At 40.8% G+C, this 19,350-nt stretch overlaps 1 protein-coding gene across 2 annotated transcripts in view; it reads left to right on the top strand.

Annotated features, from left to right (window-relative positions):
* RASSF1 (Ras association domain family member 1) overlaps positions 1-16,676 on the top strand; it is a 159,694-nt gene extending 143,018 nt beyond the window's left edge. The window contains exons 1-5 of one of the 2 annotated variants that reach the window (XM_053721065.1): positions 7,728-8,381; positions 12,542-12,646; positions 14,559-14,850; positions 14,936-15,051; positions 15,994-16,676. In XM_053721065.1, the coding sequence (XP_053577040.1) occupies positions 8,223-8,381; positions 12,542-12,646; positions 14,559-14,850; positions 14,936-15,051; positions 15,994-16,140 (819 nt within the window). In that variant the 5' untranslated portion in view covers positions 7,728-8,222 and the 3' untranslated portion in view covers positions 16,141-16,676. Of the gene's footprint in view, positions 1-7,727; positions 8,382-12,541; positions 12,647-14,558; positions 14,851-14,935; positions 15,052-15,993 lie in introns of those variants that run through there. The other variant, XM_053721064.1, reaches the window with a different exon arrangement.
* The last annotated feature ends 2,674 nt before the right edge of the window (positions 16,677-19,350 follow it).

A 19,350-nucleotide genomic window follows, 5' to 3' on the forward strand; every position in this document is an offset into this window, starting at 1 on the left:
TTGTAGCCACTTAGTCACAAAACGTGGTCAAATTTAGTGGTCATATTTTTTTATTTGCTTTTTTCACACAGACTTTGCCTTTTTTCTATTTAGATCAACATCATTATATTTTTTACTGCTATAATACACCCATATCTGTGTTCAGTGATCTCCCATGAGCGCAACAATACCCCCTATGCACAGGTTTTATGTGGTTTTATGAAGTTACAGGGCCCAATATAGGGTCTGCATAGAAATTTGGCACATTGATTTTCTGGACCTATGTTGCCTTTGAGACAGTATTGCAGCCCAGGAATGAAAATTACCCCCCTCATGACATACCATTTGCAAAAGTGGATAACTCAGGATATTCTAAAAGGAGTATTTTAGTTGTTTTGTATAACTTAATGGCCTTAGAGTGGATGGGCTTAACATATAAAGGGACAGGACAAGGTCAGGGGATTTATGAAGTTAGGAATACAGAATAATAAAATAAAATAAATTAGGAACACATACAGATTGCTTTCAAATTAAAAGTTTAACTCTGTGTGATATATTCGAAAGCAATCAGTGATACAGAGGCCAGGTTGAGAGGGGCAGTCAGGGCAATGGTAACTAGAATCCCTCCTCCCTCCTTTTTTATAGCAGACTCTGCATCTTTTCTGGGGTGTTAATTTGCAGGCAGTGGGGGGGATCCTAGTGGGAAAATGCCTGCCACAGAGTCGCTCGACATTTTCAGATTGAACAGTGGGAGGATTAGGGGTCTGGTTAAACAAAATATCAGATGTTACATTTAACACAAATTCCAAAAAAGTATAAGTTTTCCCTGTGCCTGTTTTTTTGTACAGCACATATGCATTATATACTGCGATCTGCATAATATAAAAGGCTACTTTTTGTACCAAGTTCTAGTTTTTCTTTGAATTAGATATGGCTGCAGGCACCTGTCAGCTAAATCTACCCCCCCCCCCCCATGTTTTTGTTGTACTCAACAATGCACTTTGGCTTTAGGATCTGTGCAGATCTTCCCTTCACAGACACTGGCACTGTAGCTTCATTGTGCATTGTGGAGAGCATGTACACATCTTTTTTTTATCAGTGTACCGAAGGGCCAGTAGCTCATTGTGGCGTAAAGCTGACGTTGTGCCCCTACTTTTTTTTCCATATGTCAGCTTCTGGGGGAAACCTTTGCGATTTTTTCTTGTTGTGCCACAGGCCACGGTCTCAAAATAAGATAAAAATTTTAGTAGCTTTGTGCTGGTGTAAAAATTATGGAGCCACAAATGGTACCCTTTTATTTAGCAGGGGTAGTAGGAGATCCCACACAATTTTCCCACTTGTGCCAACGGAATCTGGGCAGCCAGGTGGATCCAAGTGGCTATCCTTTCCCTGGTAGATGCGAAATGCCCAGGTATACCCAGTACTGCATTCACAGAGCTTATACAATTTTACCCCATAGCGGGACCTCTTGGATGGTATATATTGCTTGAAAAGCAATCTCCCCTTAAATTTCATGAGGGACTCATCAATGCAAATGTCCTGCTCAGGTATGTAAACTTCTTTAAATTTTTGGGACAGGTGGCTTATCAGGGGCCTTAGTTTATATAACCTGTCATGCAGGGGGTCATTTTTGGGGGGGCACTTGGTATTATCATTAAAATGGAAAAACCGCAGCAATTGTTCATATCTGTCCCTCTTCATAACCCCTGGAAAAAGAGGGGTAGCCAGGATGGGGTTCTGGCTCCAGTATGAACGAATGCTGGGTTTCTTCACAATCCCCATTATTAATGTCAGGGCCCAAAACTTTTTAATCTCTGGTATGTCAGTGGGGTGCCAGCTATTTTTTCTGACATACAGAGATTGGGGATTTTTGGACAGATACTGGCTGGCATATAAATTTGTTTGAGCAACTATATGCTCAAACATGGTATCTGTCAGAATCAGGGACATATAGTTTATTGGCTCACATACTGGAACATCACTTGTGATGCCAGGAGTCTCAGTAAATTCTGGCATTTCTGGGGCAGTGAAATTTGGGGGTATCCAATTTTGGTCATTTGTGCGACGCCTCCTTTTAGGTGGCGGGCAGGGAGCACCAGCATCAGATGTATCACTCAGGGGCTCTATATCTGATGCCGTAAGGGTTGCGCTGTCAGACAGAGCAGAGAGGGTTTCACTCCCTGAATCTGCGGCAAGAATGGCATAAGCCTCTTCTGCTGAATAGCGTGCCATAAGGGATTTTTTTCAGTACAAATTACCACTTCACCACCACCAATTCCCACTTCACCTTCCCCAAAATCCCACTAAACCACCCCAATTACCACCTCCCAATTACCATCCACCTATTCCCACCCACCCTATTCCCTCAGATTTTTTTTTTAAAAAAAAATTATGAGTTTTTCTTTATATATATATATATATATATATATATATATATATATATATATATATATATATATATATATATATATATTTTTATAAACTAAAAACAAAAAAAGGAACTGGGAAGGGTAGTGATTGGGAACAGCAGGGAAGGGGTTAATAATAACTAAAGATCCCCACAAATAAACTTTTGGGCACTGATCAAAGCCCTGACAGGCTGATCACTGTAATATTAGGCTGATCACAGTAGCAGCAGTGATCAGCAGCAAAAACAATATATATATATATATATTTGTAACCCCCACAAATAAACCCCCAACGCTTTTGATCAACACTGATCAAAGCCCTAACTGGATAACCAAGTTATATTAGGCTGATCACAGTAGCAGCTCTGTGATCAGCAGCAAAAAATAATATATATATGGTATTTATTTTTTTTATATATATTTTCCCCTCTCTAGCACTACAAACACTAAACTGTCTTCCTCTCTCTCTCAGATCGCACTGAGAGCAGAGAGGAAGCGGATACACTTGTAACAGCCAATGATTCCACTCATTGGCTGCTACAGTGTTACAGGGGACAATCGATACACCCCCTCCATGCTGATTGGATCCTGGGGGAGTGCCAGAGGTGCTAGGCACATCCCCCAACCGGATCCACAACAAACAAAATATCGGAGGGGGCACAGGAGCTGAAAACCGTTATGCCGTTCTATTCCGTCATAACGGCTCTAAAGCCCAGTGTAATTATGACGGAATGGAACGGCATAACGGCGTTAAAAGGTTAAAGTGTTTTGTTTTTCTTAGTAAATGTTAGTGTTTGTTAGAGGTGTTTGCTATTCTGTGCATCAACTCCCTCTAGTGTTCTTCAGTTTAAATAAATCAGCCTGAGCTCAGTACAGGGTAGCTGATTATGTGTATATGTGTCTGTCTGTATGTGTATATATGTGTATATGTATATTAAAGGGACAGTATACACTCATTTTCCTATAACTGCATGTAATAGACACTACTATAAAGAAAAAAAATCCAGTATAAAATGGTTTAAAAACGTACTTGGAAGCTTTCAGTTTAGCTCTGTTGAAAAGGCAGTAGGAAAGCCCACTGCAAGTGGGAAATAAGACACTCCCCCCCCCCTCCCCCTTCTTTTGCATATGAAAAGACCCTTTACACAAACAGGAGGAAGCTTGAGAAGGTAGCTGACGGTATTCAAATAAAACTTTGGGGCTTGGTTAGGAGTCTGAAAATCAGAGCAATGTTATTTAAAAATAAGCAAAATTCTACATTTTTAAAAAAAAAAAAACTTTATGGGCTTTATAAATAGATCATCTACAAAACATTTATGCAAAGAAAAAATTAGTGTATAATGTCCCTTTAAGTTTAATCACAAATACAAACTGATATTTCCCTAGATAATGTGTAATGTCCTTAAACATAATAAAGGAAATAACTCTCACAATAAGTTTGTGATTGGGTAATACCGCAGTATATAGTGAGATGGTGACAACTATCTAAGAGTGGGAATGTGGAATACATATTTAAAAACCAGGGTACTTCTGAATATCATAGTGTGCAGTGACTATCAAGAATGTGCTAAGATTGTAGGCTGTGATAACACGGAATGTATATTGGTTGTTGAGGTTTATGACACTGAAGGACAAATATATATATATATATATGTTGCTCATTAGCTATGCTTTGGAAATGGTGCTGTTCAAACAGGGAGGGGGGGTGCTGCCACAGAGTTTGCTCTGGGGCCCAGTAAGTTCTAGTTACACCTCTGGTTCCCAAGCCAAAACAGGGAACAATCGGTTACCTTGTGAGCCCTAGTTTAGCAGGAGCCAGGGGAGCTAAGAGTCAGAGAGAAAGTTGTTAGTCACCTTTACATATTGGTACAGTGTCACTTAAAGAGGGTTGAGCATTGTACAGCCAATATGAAAGTTGAAAGAGGAAAAACAGTATAGGGTGCAGTGTTAGTAATGAAAGATAAGTGCAGGTTTATCAGGGAGTGGTCAGTGCAAGATGCTGTATGAGTAATAAAACAAGAATATGGGATAGAATGTTAGTAGTGAGAAGTCAAGTTGTGCAGAATACAGTGTTATTAGTTAAAGGGATAGTAGTATAGAATGCAGTGAAAGCACAGGGTTTTAATGGGCATTAAAATGGATTGTATATATGCACAAAACATATATATACAATATATATATATATATATATATATATATATATATATATATATATATATATATATATATCAGCATTTAAGAACTGCACTTTATGAATAGTTAAACACAAAATACATATTTTAAAAGCATTTGAGATTTGCAAAAACATTTATAAACTAGGCATGGGCAGAATTTCGTTATTCCTCATTCTTTTACTAAATGAATTCTGAATATGGACTCAGGCAGCATTCAGCTATTTTCAACACCAGATTTATTTGTGTGTTGCCCTATTGCACAAATCAATCCTGCACAGAAAATAGCTGAATGCCGCTACCTAATGCCTTATTTGGTATTTGTCAAATAACAACATTCAACCATGCCTATTGAAAATATGTGTACTTGTGAAATCTATTTCAGTGAGAAGTTTTATTGTGCACGGGCCCGTAAAGCTTATCTAGCTCTAGGTAGAGATGGGCGAATGTTATGCAGCATTCGAAAAATAAAACAAATTTTAAAACATTCATTCATTCGTTTCAAATTTTGAATGTTTGTACAACATTCTAACATTCGTTTAATGTAATAGTATTTCTAATGCTTTCTTTAAATGTAATATTCGAATTATGCAATGTTCAAAATAGAAATATTGGAATTTATATATTTGTATCTATTATGTATCAATTTACTAATTTCAGCACATTCCCCCATCCCCATCAACGCTGATGATCCGCTTCAATTTTTCAAACTTTTTCAACTTTTCTTCCCTTACATTTCCACTATAACCTGCCCTGATTTTGCTACAGCCCACTATAACAAAACTCTCTCGTCTGCACTAGACACTCTTGCTCCTCCCCAACTGCGCAATATCCCACGCCGTCAGTTACAGCCCTGGCACTTTCAACAAACTCGCTAATTACAAAACTGTTCCCGCACTGCTGAGCATCCCTGGAGTAACTCTCGCTCTAAGCCTGATTTCATTCACTATAAGTTCATTCTTCGTTCATACCTTTAACTACTCTTCTCTACTTTCAACTCTATTCTCCCCACCTGCACCACCCCCTCTGTCTGTCTTTAGTGCTAAAGACCTGACAGACTACTTTTTAAACAAAACGCATACTATCCGAAGACCATACCGACACTGCACCCCCGGTCACCTCCTCTGCCTCTCTCTGCACCTTCTCTCCAGCCACCGAGAATGAAGTTTAATCCTTACTATCTTCCTCACACCTCACTACCTGCCCACTCAACCCTATTCCTTCCCAGGTAATACCTTCTCTGTCTTCCACCCTCACTTTTGCTCTTACTTACATCTTCAACCTATCCCTCCCTATTGGTACATTCCTGTCATGGATCCGATCATCGCGGTGTCAGTGCGGCTTTCGGATCCGTCTGCTCTCCTCTGTAGCGTTACGTTGCCTAGCAAGATATATATATATATATATAGGAAAAGGGGAAAAGTAATACTCACAATTCCCAGAGGCAAAGGTTTCCCAGAGGCAAAGGTAATGCTTAGGTACACGAGCTGAGAACTCCCAGTGTCCCAGCACACTGCACTTGAATGTGGGCTGCTCCTTTCAATACCAGGTATGGAACAAGGAATCTAAAATTAAGCACAAGAAAAAGGGCACCTCCTAGTGCAGATAAAACAGGTGATTTTGACCCAATATAAACCAAATGGGAAAGGGGGTACTCACACTTTCAAAAGCACATATGAGTGCTCAAGATGCATGCAGGGCTATTCTAGTGGCCCAGCTCCCTATACAGCCAGCAAGGTATCCTGGGTGGCTTGATTATCACCTGATGAACCAACAATTCCAAAAAAACACTCCAAATAATGACTCCAAAAAATGTTGATATTTTATATTACGAAAAAGTGTATTGATTAAAAGACAACGAAGTTTAACAGAAAAAAATAGTTGTATAAAACAATAGCACATATAAAGCAACGCGTTTCTCGGCATCCACTGCGCCATTTCCTCAGGCTGTATAGTGAGCTGGGCCACAAGAATAGCCCTGCATGCATCTTGAGCTTTCTTATGTGCTTTTGAAAGTGTGAGTACCCCCTTTCTTATTTGGTTTATATTGGGTCGACATCACCTGTTTTATCTGCATTAGGAGGCGCCCTTTTTCTTCTGCTTAATTTTAGATTCCTCCTCACTTATAAACAGCTCCTTGCATCTTCTATCATCACCTCTTCCCTTGCTAGACTGCAGGACTTCTATCGTGTGACACCTACCCTCTGGAACTCTCTCCCTCGCGCTGTCAGACTTTCCCCTAATTTGCCTTCTTTTAAACACTCCCTAAAGACATTTTTCTTTAGGGAAGCCCACCACCCAACTCAGTAACAAATGAATTCCACCTATCTAATAATTGCCCTCATCTAACTCTGTATTAACATTATTCTCACCCTTACAGTCCTCATCCCCAGTTGTTTACCCTCCTACCCTTCTAGATTGTAAATTCCCACGGGAATATGGCCCTCCTGTATTTGTTTGTCAAATTTTGTCTTGTCTCTTACAAGTTGTGTATCGTTGTTTTATTTAAACTAATTGTACACGGAATATGTTGGCGCTTTATAAAGTATAACAATAATAGTATATCCGCTACCTATCAGTTTACGTGATACAAACCAACTCTGGATCTCTGAGCAGACATTATTGTACAAAACTAGAAGCATTTTTACTAAGAGTACTGCAGAAATGTTTGTTTTTGAAACTGAAATGCACTGATGTGTCCTTAATATGGGGATGGATGTAGTGCTGCAGAAGTGGGAGGTTTGTACAAGGTGTTGGGTTACCATTTGATAAAATCCAGCTTTAGTAACTGTAAAAGAGTTCCGCGTGTAGTGTGTTAAAAAGAGCAGGTGGCACATAGTGTAATGCTGTGTGGGGAGATTCTACAAACTACAGAACACATTTTTACTGTGAGTGTAGTGTTCTAGTGAGATATGAGACAGTAGAAAGCACACTGTAAGGAGTATAGGGTGCAGTGTCACAGGGATATATTAGCTAATGCAGGATACAATGATGTAGTGTTACAGTATGATCCCAGGCAGTGCAGGGAGAGCGCTGCATGTTTAGCAGAGGCCTGAGGGCTGCACATGGTACTATTTTAAGATGTATCAGCCCTCCCCCTCCCTTCGTGTTAGTGATAAAATCCCTGTGACAGGAAGTGGGTGAGGGAGGTGGGGGTTTGGGAGGATGAAGTCATGCAGCTTCTCCACTCTCCCCCCCCCCCCCACCACCTCTCCTGCCACTGCTGTGCTCCAATCACTGAGCAGAGCTACGAGGTTGTATACATTCAACTGTGCCGGCTGTAGGGAAGTGAAGCACAGAGACAGCAGACTCAGAGAGGTGTAGTGTAGGGAGTAGGTAGTTACCAGCAAGAGAAGGATACATTTCATACATATAGTGAGGGGAGTAGCATAGGTTGGTGTATACATTGCACGCATATAGTAAAGGGAGTAGCAGAGGTTGGTGCATATATTGCATACACACAGTGAGGGAGTGGAAGAGATCAGTGTATACGTTGCATATTATTTTTTGTGTACTTTAGGAAGTACATTCAGTGGAGCAAAGCAAGACCCAGGCAAGAGCATAGTGCTCATTCATAGCCACACAGGAAGAAAGGATCAGTGGTGTAGTGCAGTGCTAAGAAGTACAAAGAAAGACCCTAGGCAGTGTGTAGAATAGAGCTACTATGGGTAAAGGTGACAAGGACACCCCATCTTTTGATATGACATGGAACAGCACGACCAGCAGTGGGTACTGCAGCCAAGAAGAATCTGACCCGGAGCTGGAGCTTTTCTATACTGCCAAGACTTCATTGTTACCACGGAGATCCCCTGCGAAAGTCCAGGTCAGGACTTGCAAATAGTGTGCTAGAACAGAGTGTTACTGTGAGAGATCTGGAGTAGTAGAGTGTGATAGTCAGCTATGGAGTACCAATCAGTGATGAACCTACTGGTGTAGGATTGAGTGTAGTAGTAATGAAGCTGCAAGAGTGTCATGAATACTAGTGAGTGTGCTGGCTAGTGATTTATTGGAGTTGCAGAAAGTGCTAGAGATAAAGTAGGGAAGTGTTAATGCCAGGTACAGACTATTTAAGATAGGTTTGGAGTATTTAAGAGTGACATGAACTGCTCCATAGCAGTAAGATCTCCAGGGCAGATGGAATATGCTGTAAGGTGAAAATGAGAGGAGCTGTTGGAATGCTCAGTTCTGTAGTGTAGGGAGTTCTGAAGAGTTGAGGGCTCATTATGGAACAGTAGATAAGATATACCCTAGCTTAGTCCTACAGTAATAAAGAGGCCTGCACAACAAACTATGCAGAGTTCTCATTTTTTAAAGCAAGCAAGCTATATGAAATACTGTAATAAGGGGCTCAGCAAGAGAGGGAGGTATACTGTATAGGGCAGATTAACATATTTGGTGTGTACTGTGTGGTATAGTGGAGGAAACTGGAATAGTGGAGTGATCTGCAGAAATGAGAAAGCTGGCTTGGTGTGGAATAGCAGAGTGAGCTGCACAGCAGAGATGAATTGCCTAGCATTTATTAGTACAGAAGTCTGCAGAACACAGTTGGTTTGCTTATTGTGCAATAGTTGTGAGAGCATCACGGCAGGGTTGACGTACTGTTCCATGTAGAAGGCAAGGCAGGGGTGCTCAGTTCATATTTTGTTATCAGAATGATTAATTAGTGACTAAGAACAGGAAGTATGCCTCACTATTGCTCACAAGCTCTGCATGCAGAATGACCTCAATGTGTTGCGTTATACGTAGGAACCCAACTTGTGGGTATTTTTTAGAGACTTCTTGATAAAAAAAAATACTTTTTGTATGTGAGGGTAATTCAGCATCTGACAGTTATATAGAGTGAAGGTTAGCCTCAGTAGGGTATATAGATAGGCTTACCAGAAGTCCCACTTTTACTGGGATTGTCCCGGTTTGGAGGCGCTGTCCCAGTGTCCCACCCAGTTGTTCATTCTGTCCCAGTAGGGTTGACACCTCCAGGTTTCAAATCATGTGTCCAGGTTTCAGACCGCCTGAAACCCAGACACATTATTCAAAATGACTGGACTGTGGCTCTCCAGCATGGTTGGATGCTGATACTTTGTTACATACAGCCCTGCTTAGCGTAACGTTCGTGTCCTTCAAAGTTTACATTTAGTAATACCGACTGAGTGAGCAGCATAGTTTATTTTTTATTTTTTAGTACTACTTGGTTTATTTTTCTAAGAATTTAACCCCCCCCCAACCCCTGGTGACATTGCCAGTGATACACCCTTAGGGGAATCATATGGGTATGACTAGGAAGTACAGACAGGCAGGATTTTTGGCTTCGATCTTGCTTTACTTCATGCAGGATAGCATTTTGGCTGTAATTGTCCTGCATTATGGTATAGAGTAGCCTCTTAAACAGCTTTAGCAGGTACGTGTTTCTTTTTTACTTTCATTCAATATTGTATTTATGCCTTATCAGTATTTGGCTCTGTTCCTTAATTAGACACATAAAACACATATTACACTGCAGATGTTAAATTGTGAAATTAATAATTATGAAAGTGATAATTATGCTTGATGTTTGGCATTATTTAGAATCTGAGATTTAGATTAATGATTTATTTGCCATGACAACGTAATGGGGTCTTTTTCACTAGGGGGTGGTGGTGTGCTCTATTTAAACTGTGTGATTCACTTGTTTGACTGAAGAAGGGTAGAGTATCCACGAAACATTACACACATAAAAGCTACTACTTTAAAAGGACCGTTAATTGCCACGCCCCCTTGACCACGCTCCTGACCACACCCCCACTGACACCGCACCAGGTGGTCCCAGTTTCACCTCTAAAAATTATGGTAAGCCTATATATAGAGAGCTTCCCTGTATCTAATTGGATGTTGTATAGAGTAAAACACTAATATTTTGGTTTTGGACAGTGGTGGCTTTTGTTTGTCTAACTTTTATGTAGTTTTCTAAAGAGATCTGTACACTGAGGGCGCGTTCCTTGTTTCCTTCCTGCCTGTTTTCCGCTGCTTGTGGTTCCCAGGATTGAATAGCTGAAGTTGGCACAAAACGACACCCCTCCCTCCCCATACACACACATCACCCTAAATGCCAGTCTGGGCACACAGTGAGAGTTTCCATAAGCAATGTCCCTCATTCAGCTGTCTCCTCTTCACCCTCCTCTCTCTAGAGCAGCTGATGCAACTCTGAGCAAGCAAAAGAGGCGGAGGGGCTCCAGGGATGGGGGAACTTTTAAGGAGAAGACAATGGAGGGCATGTGGTTATATGGAATGAGAACAAAGCCCACATGTTTGTTACATTTTCTTTCCTAAAAATCCATATTAGGTCTGGGTCCTCCACCTATTTGTTAGTGTAAAGGTGTCATAATATTGTCAAAAAGCTGTCAATTAACTTGTGTAAATCCACAAGGTCCTACACACTTATCATCAAATCTAGAACTGAGATAGAAATAAACATATCAGATTTGAACTAGAATACCTTTTAAAGGGACACTCAGGTAAAATTACATTTTAATGATTCAGATACACTATGTAATTTTAAACATTTTTTCCAATTTACTTCAAAAATTCACAGACTATACGTATATGCATTTGTGATTGGCTGATTGCTATCACATGGTACAGGGGGAGTGGAAATATACATAATTTTTAAATTTGTTAGAAAATAATCTACTACTTATTTGAAATTCACAGTAAATGCTATTGTATTGTCTTGTTATCTTGCATTTGTTGATTATGCAAATCTACTGTGTTTACTGGTCGTTTAAAGGGACATGAAACACAATTTTTTTTCTTTAGTAATTCAAAGAGCATGCCATTTTAAATAACTTTCCAATTTACTTCTATTATCTAATTTGTTTTTGTTTTTTTAGTTTTCTTTGTTGAAAAGAATACCTGGGTAGGCTCAGGAGCTGCTGATTGGTGGCTGCACATATATGCCTCATGTTATTGGCTTACTCATGTGCATTGCTGTTTATTCAACAAAGGATAACAAGAAAATAAAGCAAATTAGATAACAGAAATACATTGAAAAGTTGCTTAAGAATGTATTATCTATCTGAATCATGGAAGAAAAATATTGGGGTTTATGTTCCTTTAAGTAAGTTTAGATACAAATATAAAAGTTGGATAATTAATAGGGAAAAATGTAGTTAGGTTTTCTAATGCTTTCCCCTTTGTATGTTATCTATAATCTATATTATCTATAATTCGCAATGCTGTGGTTCTGAATCCCTCTCTCCTTTTTTTGCTTACAAAACTCCCATCTCAGCTTCCTTTTATCACTATGATTGTTCCTCTCCCCTGCGTGGCTCTGAGCTTCCCTTTTCTTTGCGTGACTGAGTTTCTTTCTGTGGCTCTGAGCTTCCTTTTATCACTATTATTGTCTTTGTGCTTCTAAACTTCCTTCTGCACTCTGGGTCTCTGAGATCTCCTCCTCTTTTATTATCTCTAACATAAAAACAGACTGAGGGGCCGAATTATCAAGCTCCGAATGGAGCTTGATGCCCCTGTTTCCGCGCAAGCCTTCAGGCTCCCCGGAAACAGCAGTTATGAAGCAGCGGTCTAAAGACCACTGCTCCATAACTGATCCGCTGCCTATGAGGCTGCGGTCTTCAATCCGCCCGATCCTATACGATCGGGCTGATTGACACCCCCTTTCTGCAGGGGGTGGCATTGCACAAGCAGTTCACAAGAACTGCTTGTGCAATGATAAATGCTGACAGCGTATGCTGTCGACATTTATCGTTGTGCAGTAGACATGATACGCTACATCGTATCATGTCGGTCCGCAATTTAATAAATCGGCCCCTAAGAATGAATTGCAGACTGAGATTTTGTAACAGATGGGACTAAGTACATTTGTTGGTGAAGGTCATAATCGCATGTTATTGTCCTTAGAGATTTGTTTATATCAATAAAATGTTGCTTTGAACCCGTCTCCCTGGCAGTAAGTGCAGACTTATGTTAACATTTGTATTTTATTTCCCACAGGATGAGAAACCAGAAAAAACACCAGTGGTCTTGAGCCACAAAGAGATTGAACAGAAAATTAAGGATTATAATTCTCAGATCAAGAGCAATCTCTTTATGAGCCTGGTATGTTGTGAGTGTGACACTGACAGACGACAGACGGAGGGTCCACCTCCTGTGTGTGTGACACTGACAGACGGAGTCCTCTCCAGTGTATGCGTGTGTGTGTGTGACAATGACAGACAGAGGGTCCTCTACTGTATGTGTGACACTGACAGATGTAGGGTCCTCTACTGTGTGTGTGTGACACTAACAGACAAAGTGAGGTGTCCTTCCCTGTGTGTGTGTGACACTGACAGACTGAGGGTCCTCTCCTGTGTGTGTGTGACACTAACAGACAAAGTGAGGTGTCCTTCCCTGTGTGTGTGTGACACTGACAGACTGAGGGTCCACCTCCTGTGTGTGTGACACTGACAGACTGAGTCCTCTCCTGTGTATGCATGTGTGTGTGACAGTGACAGACAGAGGGTCCTCTACTGTGTGTGTGACACTGACAGATGTAGGGTCCTCTACTGTGTGTGTGTGTGACACTAACAGACAGAGTCCTCTCCTGTGTGTGACACTAACAGACAGAGTGAGGTGTCCTCCCCTGTCTGTGTGTGTGTGACACTGACAGACGGAGGGTCCTCTCCTGTGTATGTGTGACACTGACAGACGGAGGGTCCTCTCCTGTGTATGTGTATGTGTGACACTGACAGATGGAGGGTCATCTCCTGTGTGTTTGTGTGTGTGTGACATTGACAGATGGAGGGTCCTCTCCTGTGTGTTTGTGTGTGTGTGTGAGACACTAACAGATGGAGGGTCCTCTCCTGTGTGTTTGTGTGTGTGTGTGTGTGTGAGACACTAACAGATGGAGGGTCCTCTCCTGTGTGTTTGTGAGACTGACAGACGGAGGGAGTCCTCTCCTGTGTGTGTTTGTGTGTGACAGACAGACTGAGTCCTCTCCTGTGTGTGACACTGACAGATGGAGGGAGACCTCTCCTGTGTGTGTTTGTGTGTGACAGACAGACTGAGTCCTCTCCTGTGTGTGACACTGACAGATGGAGGGAGACCTCTCCTGTGTGTGTTTGTGTGTGACAGACAGACTGAGTCCTCTCCTGTGTGTGACATTGACAGATGGAGGGAGACCTCTCCTGTGTGTGTTTGTGTGTGACAGACAGACTGAGTCCTCTCCTGTGTGTGACACTGACAGATGGAGGGAGACCTCTCCTGTGTGTGTTTGTGTGTGACAGACAGACTGAGTCCTCTCCTGTGTGTGACACTGACAGATGGAGGGAGACCTCTCCTGTGTGTGTGACACTGACATACGGAGGGAGTCCTCTCCTGTGTGTGCGTGTGACACTGAGAGACGGAAGGAGGCCTCTCCTGTGTGTTTGTGTGTGTGTGGCAATGACAGACAGATTCCTCTCCTGTGTGTGTCACACTGACAGACGTAAGGAGTCCTCTCCTGTGTTTGTGTGTGTGTGGCAATGACAGACGGAGTCCTCTCCAGTGTATGTGATACTGACAGACAGAGGAACTCTCCTTCTAAGTGTGTGACACTAACAGACTAAGGAAGCCCCTCTTGTGTTTGTGAGATACTAACAAACTGAGGGAGTCCCACTCCTATTTGTGTATATGTTCAAGTGACAGACTGAGGGACCCCCACCTGTGTGTGACACTAATAGACTAAAGGGCCCCTGTCTTCAGTGAGTCTGTGTGACGCTTATTGATAAAACTTCAGTTTGTGTGTGTGACACTGATATACTGAGGGAGCCTATCTCTTGTGTGTATGTGTGTGATGCTGACAGACTGACAAACACATCTACTGCGTGTGTATGACAAAGTGAGGGATTTGTGTTCCGTGTGTGTGACATTGACAGATCCCTCTCCTGTGTGTGTGAGACAGGGCCAGACACAGTACCTCTTCTCTTTGTGACAATAACAAACTATCTTCATGTGACATTTGAATTCACTGTGACGCTCTCTTCTTCCTCAGAATAAAGATGGCTCATACACAGGGTTTATAAAGGTTCAGCTGAAGCTCATTCGGCCAGTTTCCGTTCCGGTCACTAAGAAGCCAACATGCTCAGATCGAAAAAATGGGGGGCGTTCACAAACCCCAAAACGCAGGACATCTTTCTACCTCCCCAAAGATGCTTCCAAACACCTGCACCTCAGTTCACGCACGCCTGCCAGTGAGGTTATCCAGGCTCTTCTGCGCAAGTTCACTGTGCTTGATAATCCCAGGAAATTTGCTCTTTTTCAGCGAACAGAGCAAGACAAGCAAGGTAAGAATTAGGTGCCTATCTTCCCTATGCATTTAAGTCGTTGCGCTATCCTTCCAAGTTTACATTAATCTGTATTTTTCCACAGTGTCACTACGCAAATTATCGGATGATGAAGAACCACTTAAGCTGCGTCTGCTCTCTGGACCCTGCGATAAAACTCTGAGCTTTGTATTGAAAGAGAACGAGACTGGGGAGGTGAACGTAAGTGTCTAAAACCCTCACCCTGTTCTACATATAATATGTCCCAGAAGAAACAAAGGGCTCCATTTATTAAGCAGTGGATGCTGAAAAGCGACCCCTGCTCCTTAACCTGTCCACCAACTTTTAGGTGGCGGATTGAAATCATCCCGATCCGATTGGGATGATTGGCAGCCCCTGCTACCAAGTGAGCAGGGGGCGGCATTGCACAAGCATTTCACCAGAATTGCTTGTGCAATGATAAATGCAGACAGCGTATGCTGTCTCATTTAGCGATGTCAATCAGACATGCAAATCATTTCCGCTCGACAGTTAATAAATCTACCCCAAATTCTTCATCCTGGCTTGTAGCATGGCTCTTTCTGCACTGCACCAGGTGGGATTTGTTTGAATTACTGAGCAAAATACTTCTTTCATCCCCCTGATTCAGTTCCAGATTTCCAATGGCACTTTACATATTTCAACTGCTTTTAAAGGGACATTAAACATGTTGCAATTGTAATATAAAATGTTTCATCATATAGCAAAAAAAAAACAATTTTTTTTTGTAATATTCTTTAATGATTTATTTTGTCCCCCTTTTCTATAATTTAAAGGGACATGAAAACCATTTTTTTTCTTTCGTGATTCAGATAGACCATGGGCTTTAAAACAACTTTCCAATTCACTTCTATGTTTCAGAAAGAGCATATAGTACAATAATACATTTTCTATTATCCAATTCCCTTTGTTGAAAAGCATACCTAGGAAGGCTCTGGAACAGCAATGCAATATGGGGAGCTAGCTGCTGATTGGTGGCTGCACACATGCTCCTTTTGTGCTTGGTTCACTAAATGTGTTCAGCTAAGTTCCAGTAATGCATTGCCAATCTGCAGCTGACTTTAATTAAGTGTTTAACCATGTTTTGCAAACGTCTCTCTAACACATATCCTCCTTTTCCTTCAGTGGGATGCATTCAGTATGCCAGAACTGCAAAATTTTCTCCGCATCCTTCAACGAGAGGAGGAAGAGCACATGCGCCAGATCATCCAGCGTTATACACGCTGTCGCCAACAAATGCAAGAAGAATTGGCATCACGTACACCTGGCTGAATCTTCATGTGACTCCACCTGATAACTTAAGAGAGCATGAAGACGGCGAGAGTGATCCCAAAGGCGCAAGCGCAGAGTGATTGGAGACTGAGTGCAGAATGAGGCACTTACGGAGTGCAGGGGTCCGTAGACTCCGCCCAGGGGAGAGATGTGAGTGAACGAGAGAGATAGTGTGTCTGTGTGGGACACGAAGAACTGCGCTGATGAGAGAGGCACAAATTGCCTACGGCTTTGCTGCAGTTCTGCAACTGACTGTCTGATAAACTGTGTCCTTAGCAAAATCCTGTGATATAACCCAGGCCATTGTATAACACTGCCCCAGCAGTGCCTTCTAACTCTGGCAGCACAGGATTCAAAGGAGGGGACCCAGGACATGACTGATATTCCAGCTCCTGCGGTGTGTTTTTGCTTGATGTGCAGGAGTGATCTGTTTACATGTGTGATCTTGTATGTTTCTTTTTTATGTTTGTCTCTGTTTGTGCGTATTGTTCAGACACATAAAGATGTGTACAGTAAAACTAAAATATTCACCTGTATTTGATTTTAATGTGTGTTGTGACCCATTGGTTGGAAACATTTTTTTTTAACTGCCAATAAGAACCAAAAGACCCATCTACTCTGTCCATATTTTTATGAGAAGTGTAAGTTTAAAGGGCCATAATACCCAAATGTTTAAACACATGAAAGTGATGCAGCATAGCTGTAAAAAGCTGACTAGAAAATATCACCTGAACATCTCTATGTAAAAAAGAAAGAAATTTACCTCAAAAGTTCCTCAGTAGCCACATCCCATTGTAAAGGACTTCTAAGCAACAAATCAGTATGTCTGTCCCGGGACAGCGGAATGAGCGAGCTTACATGCACACTCATCTTATTTCCCTATTCAGTGTAAGGAAGTTTACAATGAAATCTCATGAGAGTTAGGTGAAATCTCATGAGATCACAGTAAAGAATTCATGACCTCAGCACTGTTGATGCTGATTGGCTGCTGTTCATTTCTTAATTATTTTTTTTTACCTGCAGCTGGACAGCAGCTGAGTATAACTTTTTACACAGAACTTACTCTGCTGAGCTGAGGAGAATGTGAGGTAAAATATCTTCCTTTTTTACATAGAGATGCTCAGGTGATATTTTCTACAGCTTTCTACAGTTATACTGCATCAGTTTCAAGTGATTTAGCATATGAGTATTATGTCCCTTTAAATACAAAATGTAATTCCCTGTAAAAAAAAAAAAGAATTAATTAGGAACGCACTTTCATTATTTGTTGTGCTTGCTTTTCATTTAATTTAAAGGGACAGTAAAAATGAAATCCAAAAATGTTCTTTCATTACTCAGACAGAGCATCCAATTTTAAATAGCTTTCATTTTTAGTTATATTATTAATTGTGCTTTAATTTCTTGTTATCTTTTATTGAAGCAGCAAGTAATGCACTACTGGGAGCTAGCTGAACACACCAGGAAGACCGTTATAAGAGGGATATATGTTACAAGCTGATTCTCTATCTGAATCATGAAAGGCATTTGGGTGTTTTTCTGTCTCTTTAAAGGGATAGGAAGGTTGAAATTGAAATGTGCATGGGTGCATTTCAATTTTAAATAGAATATTTTTTTTGCAATATACTTTCATTAGCAAAAATGCTTCTAGGAAAAGTTATTGATTTTCAATGGCATACGCACATATGCTGTGAGGGCCTATGCATCAGGCTCACAGGTTTACAAATATATGACCACTTCCACCAAAACATGAATAGTATATGATAGGCTGAAATAAGGTCAGCTGTGCACACCACTCTACTCTTTAAAGGGACAGTCAAATTAAAATGAAACTTTCATGATTAATGGCCCAGTAAACACAGTAGATTTGCATAATCAACACATACATGATACAAGGCAATACCATAGCATTTACTCTGAATTTCAAATAAGAAGTAGATTTTTTTCTAACAAATTTCAAAGTTATGTATATTTCCACTCCCCCTGTACCATGTGACAGCCATCAGCCAATCACAAATGCACATACGTATAGTCTATGAATTCTTGCACATGCTCAGTAGGAGCTGGTGACTCAAAAAGTGTAAATATAAAAGACTGTGCACATTTTTTTTAATAGCAGTAAATTGGAAAGTTGTTTAAAATGACATGCTGTATCTGAATCATGAAAATATAATTTGACCTGAGTGTCCCTTTAAGATAGAGCATGCAATTTTAAACAACTTTTCAATTTACTTTTATCATCAATTTGCTTTGTTCGATTGATATTCTTTGTTAAAAGTTAAACCTAGGTAGGCTCATAAACTGATTTCTAAGCCGTTGAAGGCCCCCTCTTACTTGCATTTTGATAGAATTTCACAGTTAGACACTTCTAGTTCATGTGTACCATATAGATAAAAATTGTGCTCATTCCTGTGGAGTTATTTATGAGTCAGCACTGATTGGCTAAAATGCAAGTCTGTCAAAAGAACTGAGATAAGTAGCAGTCTTCAGAGGCTTAGATACAAAGTAATCACAGAGGTAAAAAGTGTATTGTTTATGTAAAAATGGGAAATGGGCAATAGAGGGATTATCTATCTTTGTGAAAAATACAATTTTTCAAGTAGATTGTCCCTTCAAGGCTGATTCTCTAATGCTCTGCACTCAGGCAAGAATCTCTTAAAAGTAAGTGCTACAAAGTAATTAATGGAATTCTCTAAAGGCCAAATTTACCTTGATGCTGTGTATCTTGGTAACAGGTGCATTCTGTTTGTGCAGAAGAGACACACAGATGACAGTGTAATGCTGAGTAAAATTAGCACTTCAAAAAAACTTAATTCAATGCTCAACTAATGTGTACAAAATCTAGAAGTCAGGTATTTATGTAGATAGATAGATAGATAGATTTATCTTTCTCCAGTTACTTTCTTCTTCTGATTCCTGTCTTCTCTGAAGCTGGTGGATTTAAACTTTCATTCTCAGAACTATAACACTGCAACATTCTACAAAGTGATTGGTTGATTAATGTGTGATTTCATTTATAACCAGGTCCAACTTTAACATTTGCGGCCCCCTGGGCAAGATACATTTATGGGGCCCCTCAGCCCAGTGCCCTTATTCCCCTCCCCTGTATGCCCTGCCCCTTATATGGACCACCCCATGCCAAGATTCAGTGATACCTATATAAAGAATAACACAAAATATATGACCTCCTGATACCATTAAAGGACCACTCAA

The sequence above is a fragment of the Bombina bombina genome, chromosome 7 (genome assembly GCF_027579735.1).
Source record: "Bombina bombina isolate aBomBom1 chromosome 7, aBomBom1.pri, whole genome shotgun sequence".
Taxonomy (NCBI): domain Eukaryota; kingdom Metazoa; phylum Chordata; class Amphibia; order Anura; family Bombinatoridae; genus Bombina; species Bombina bombina.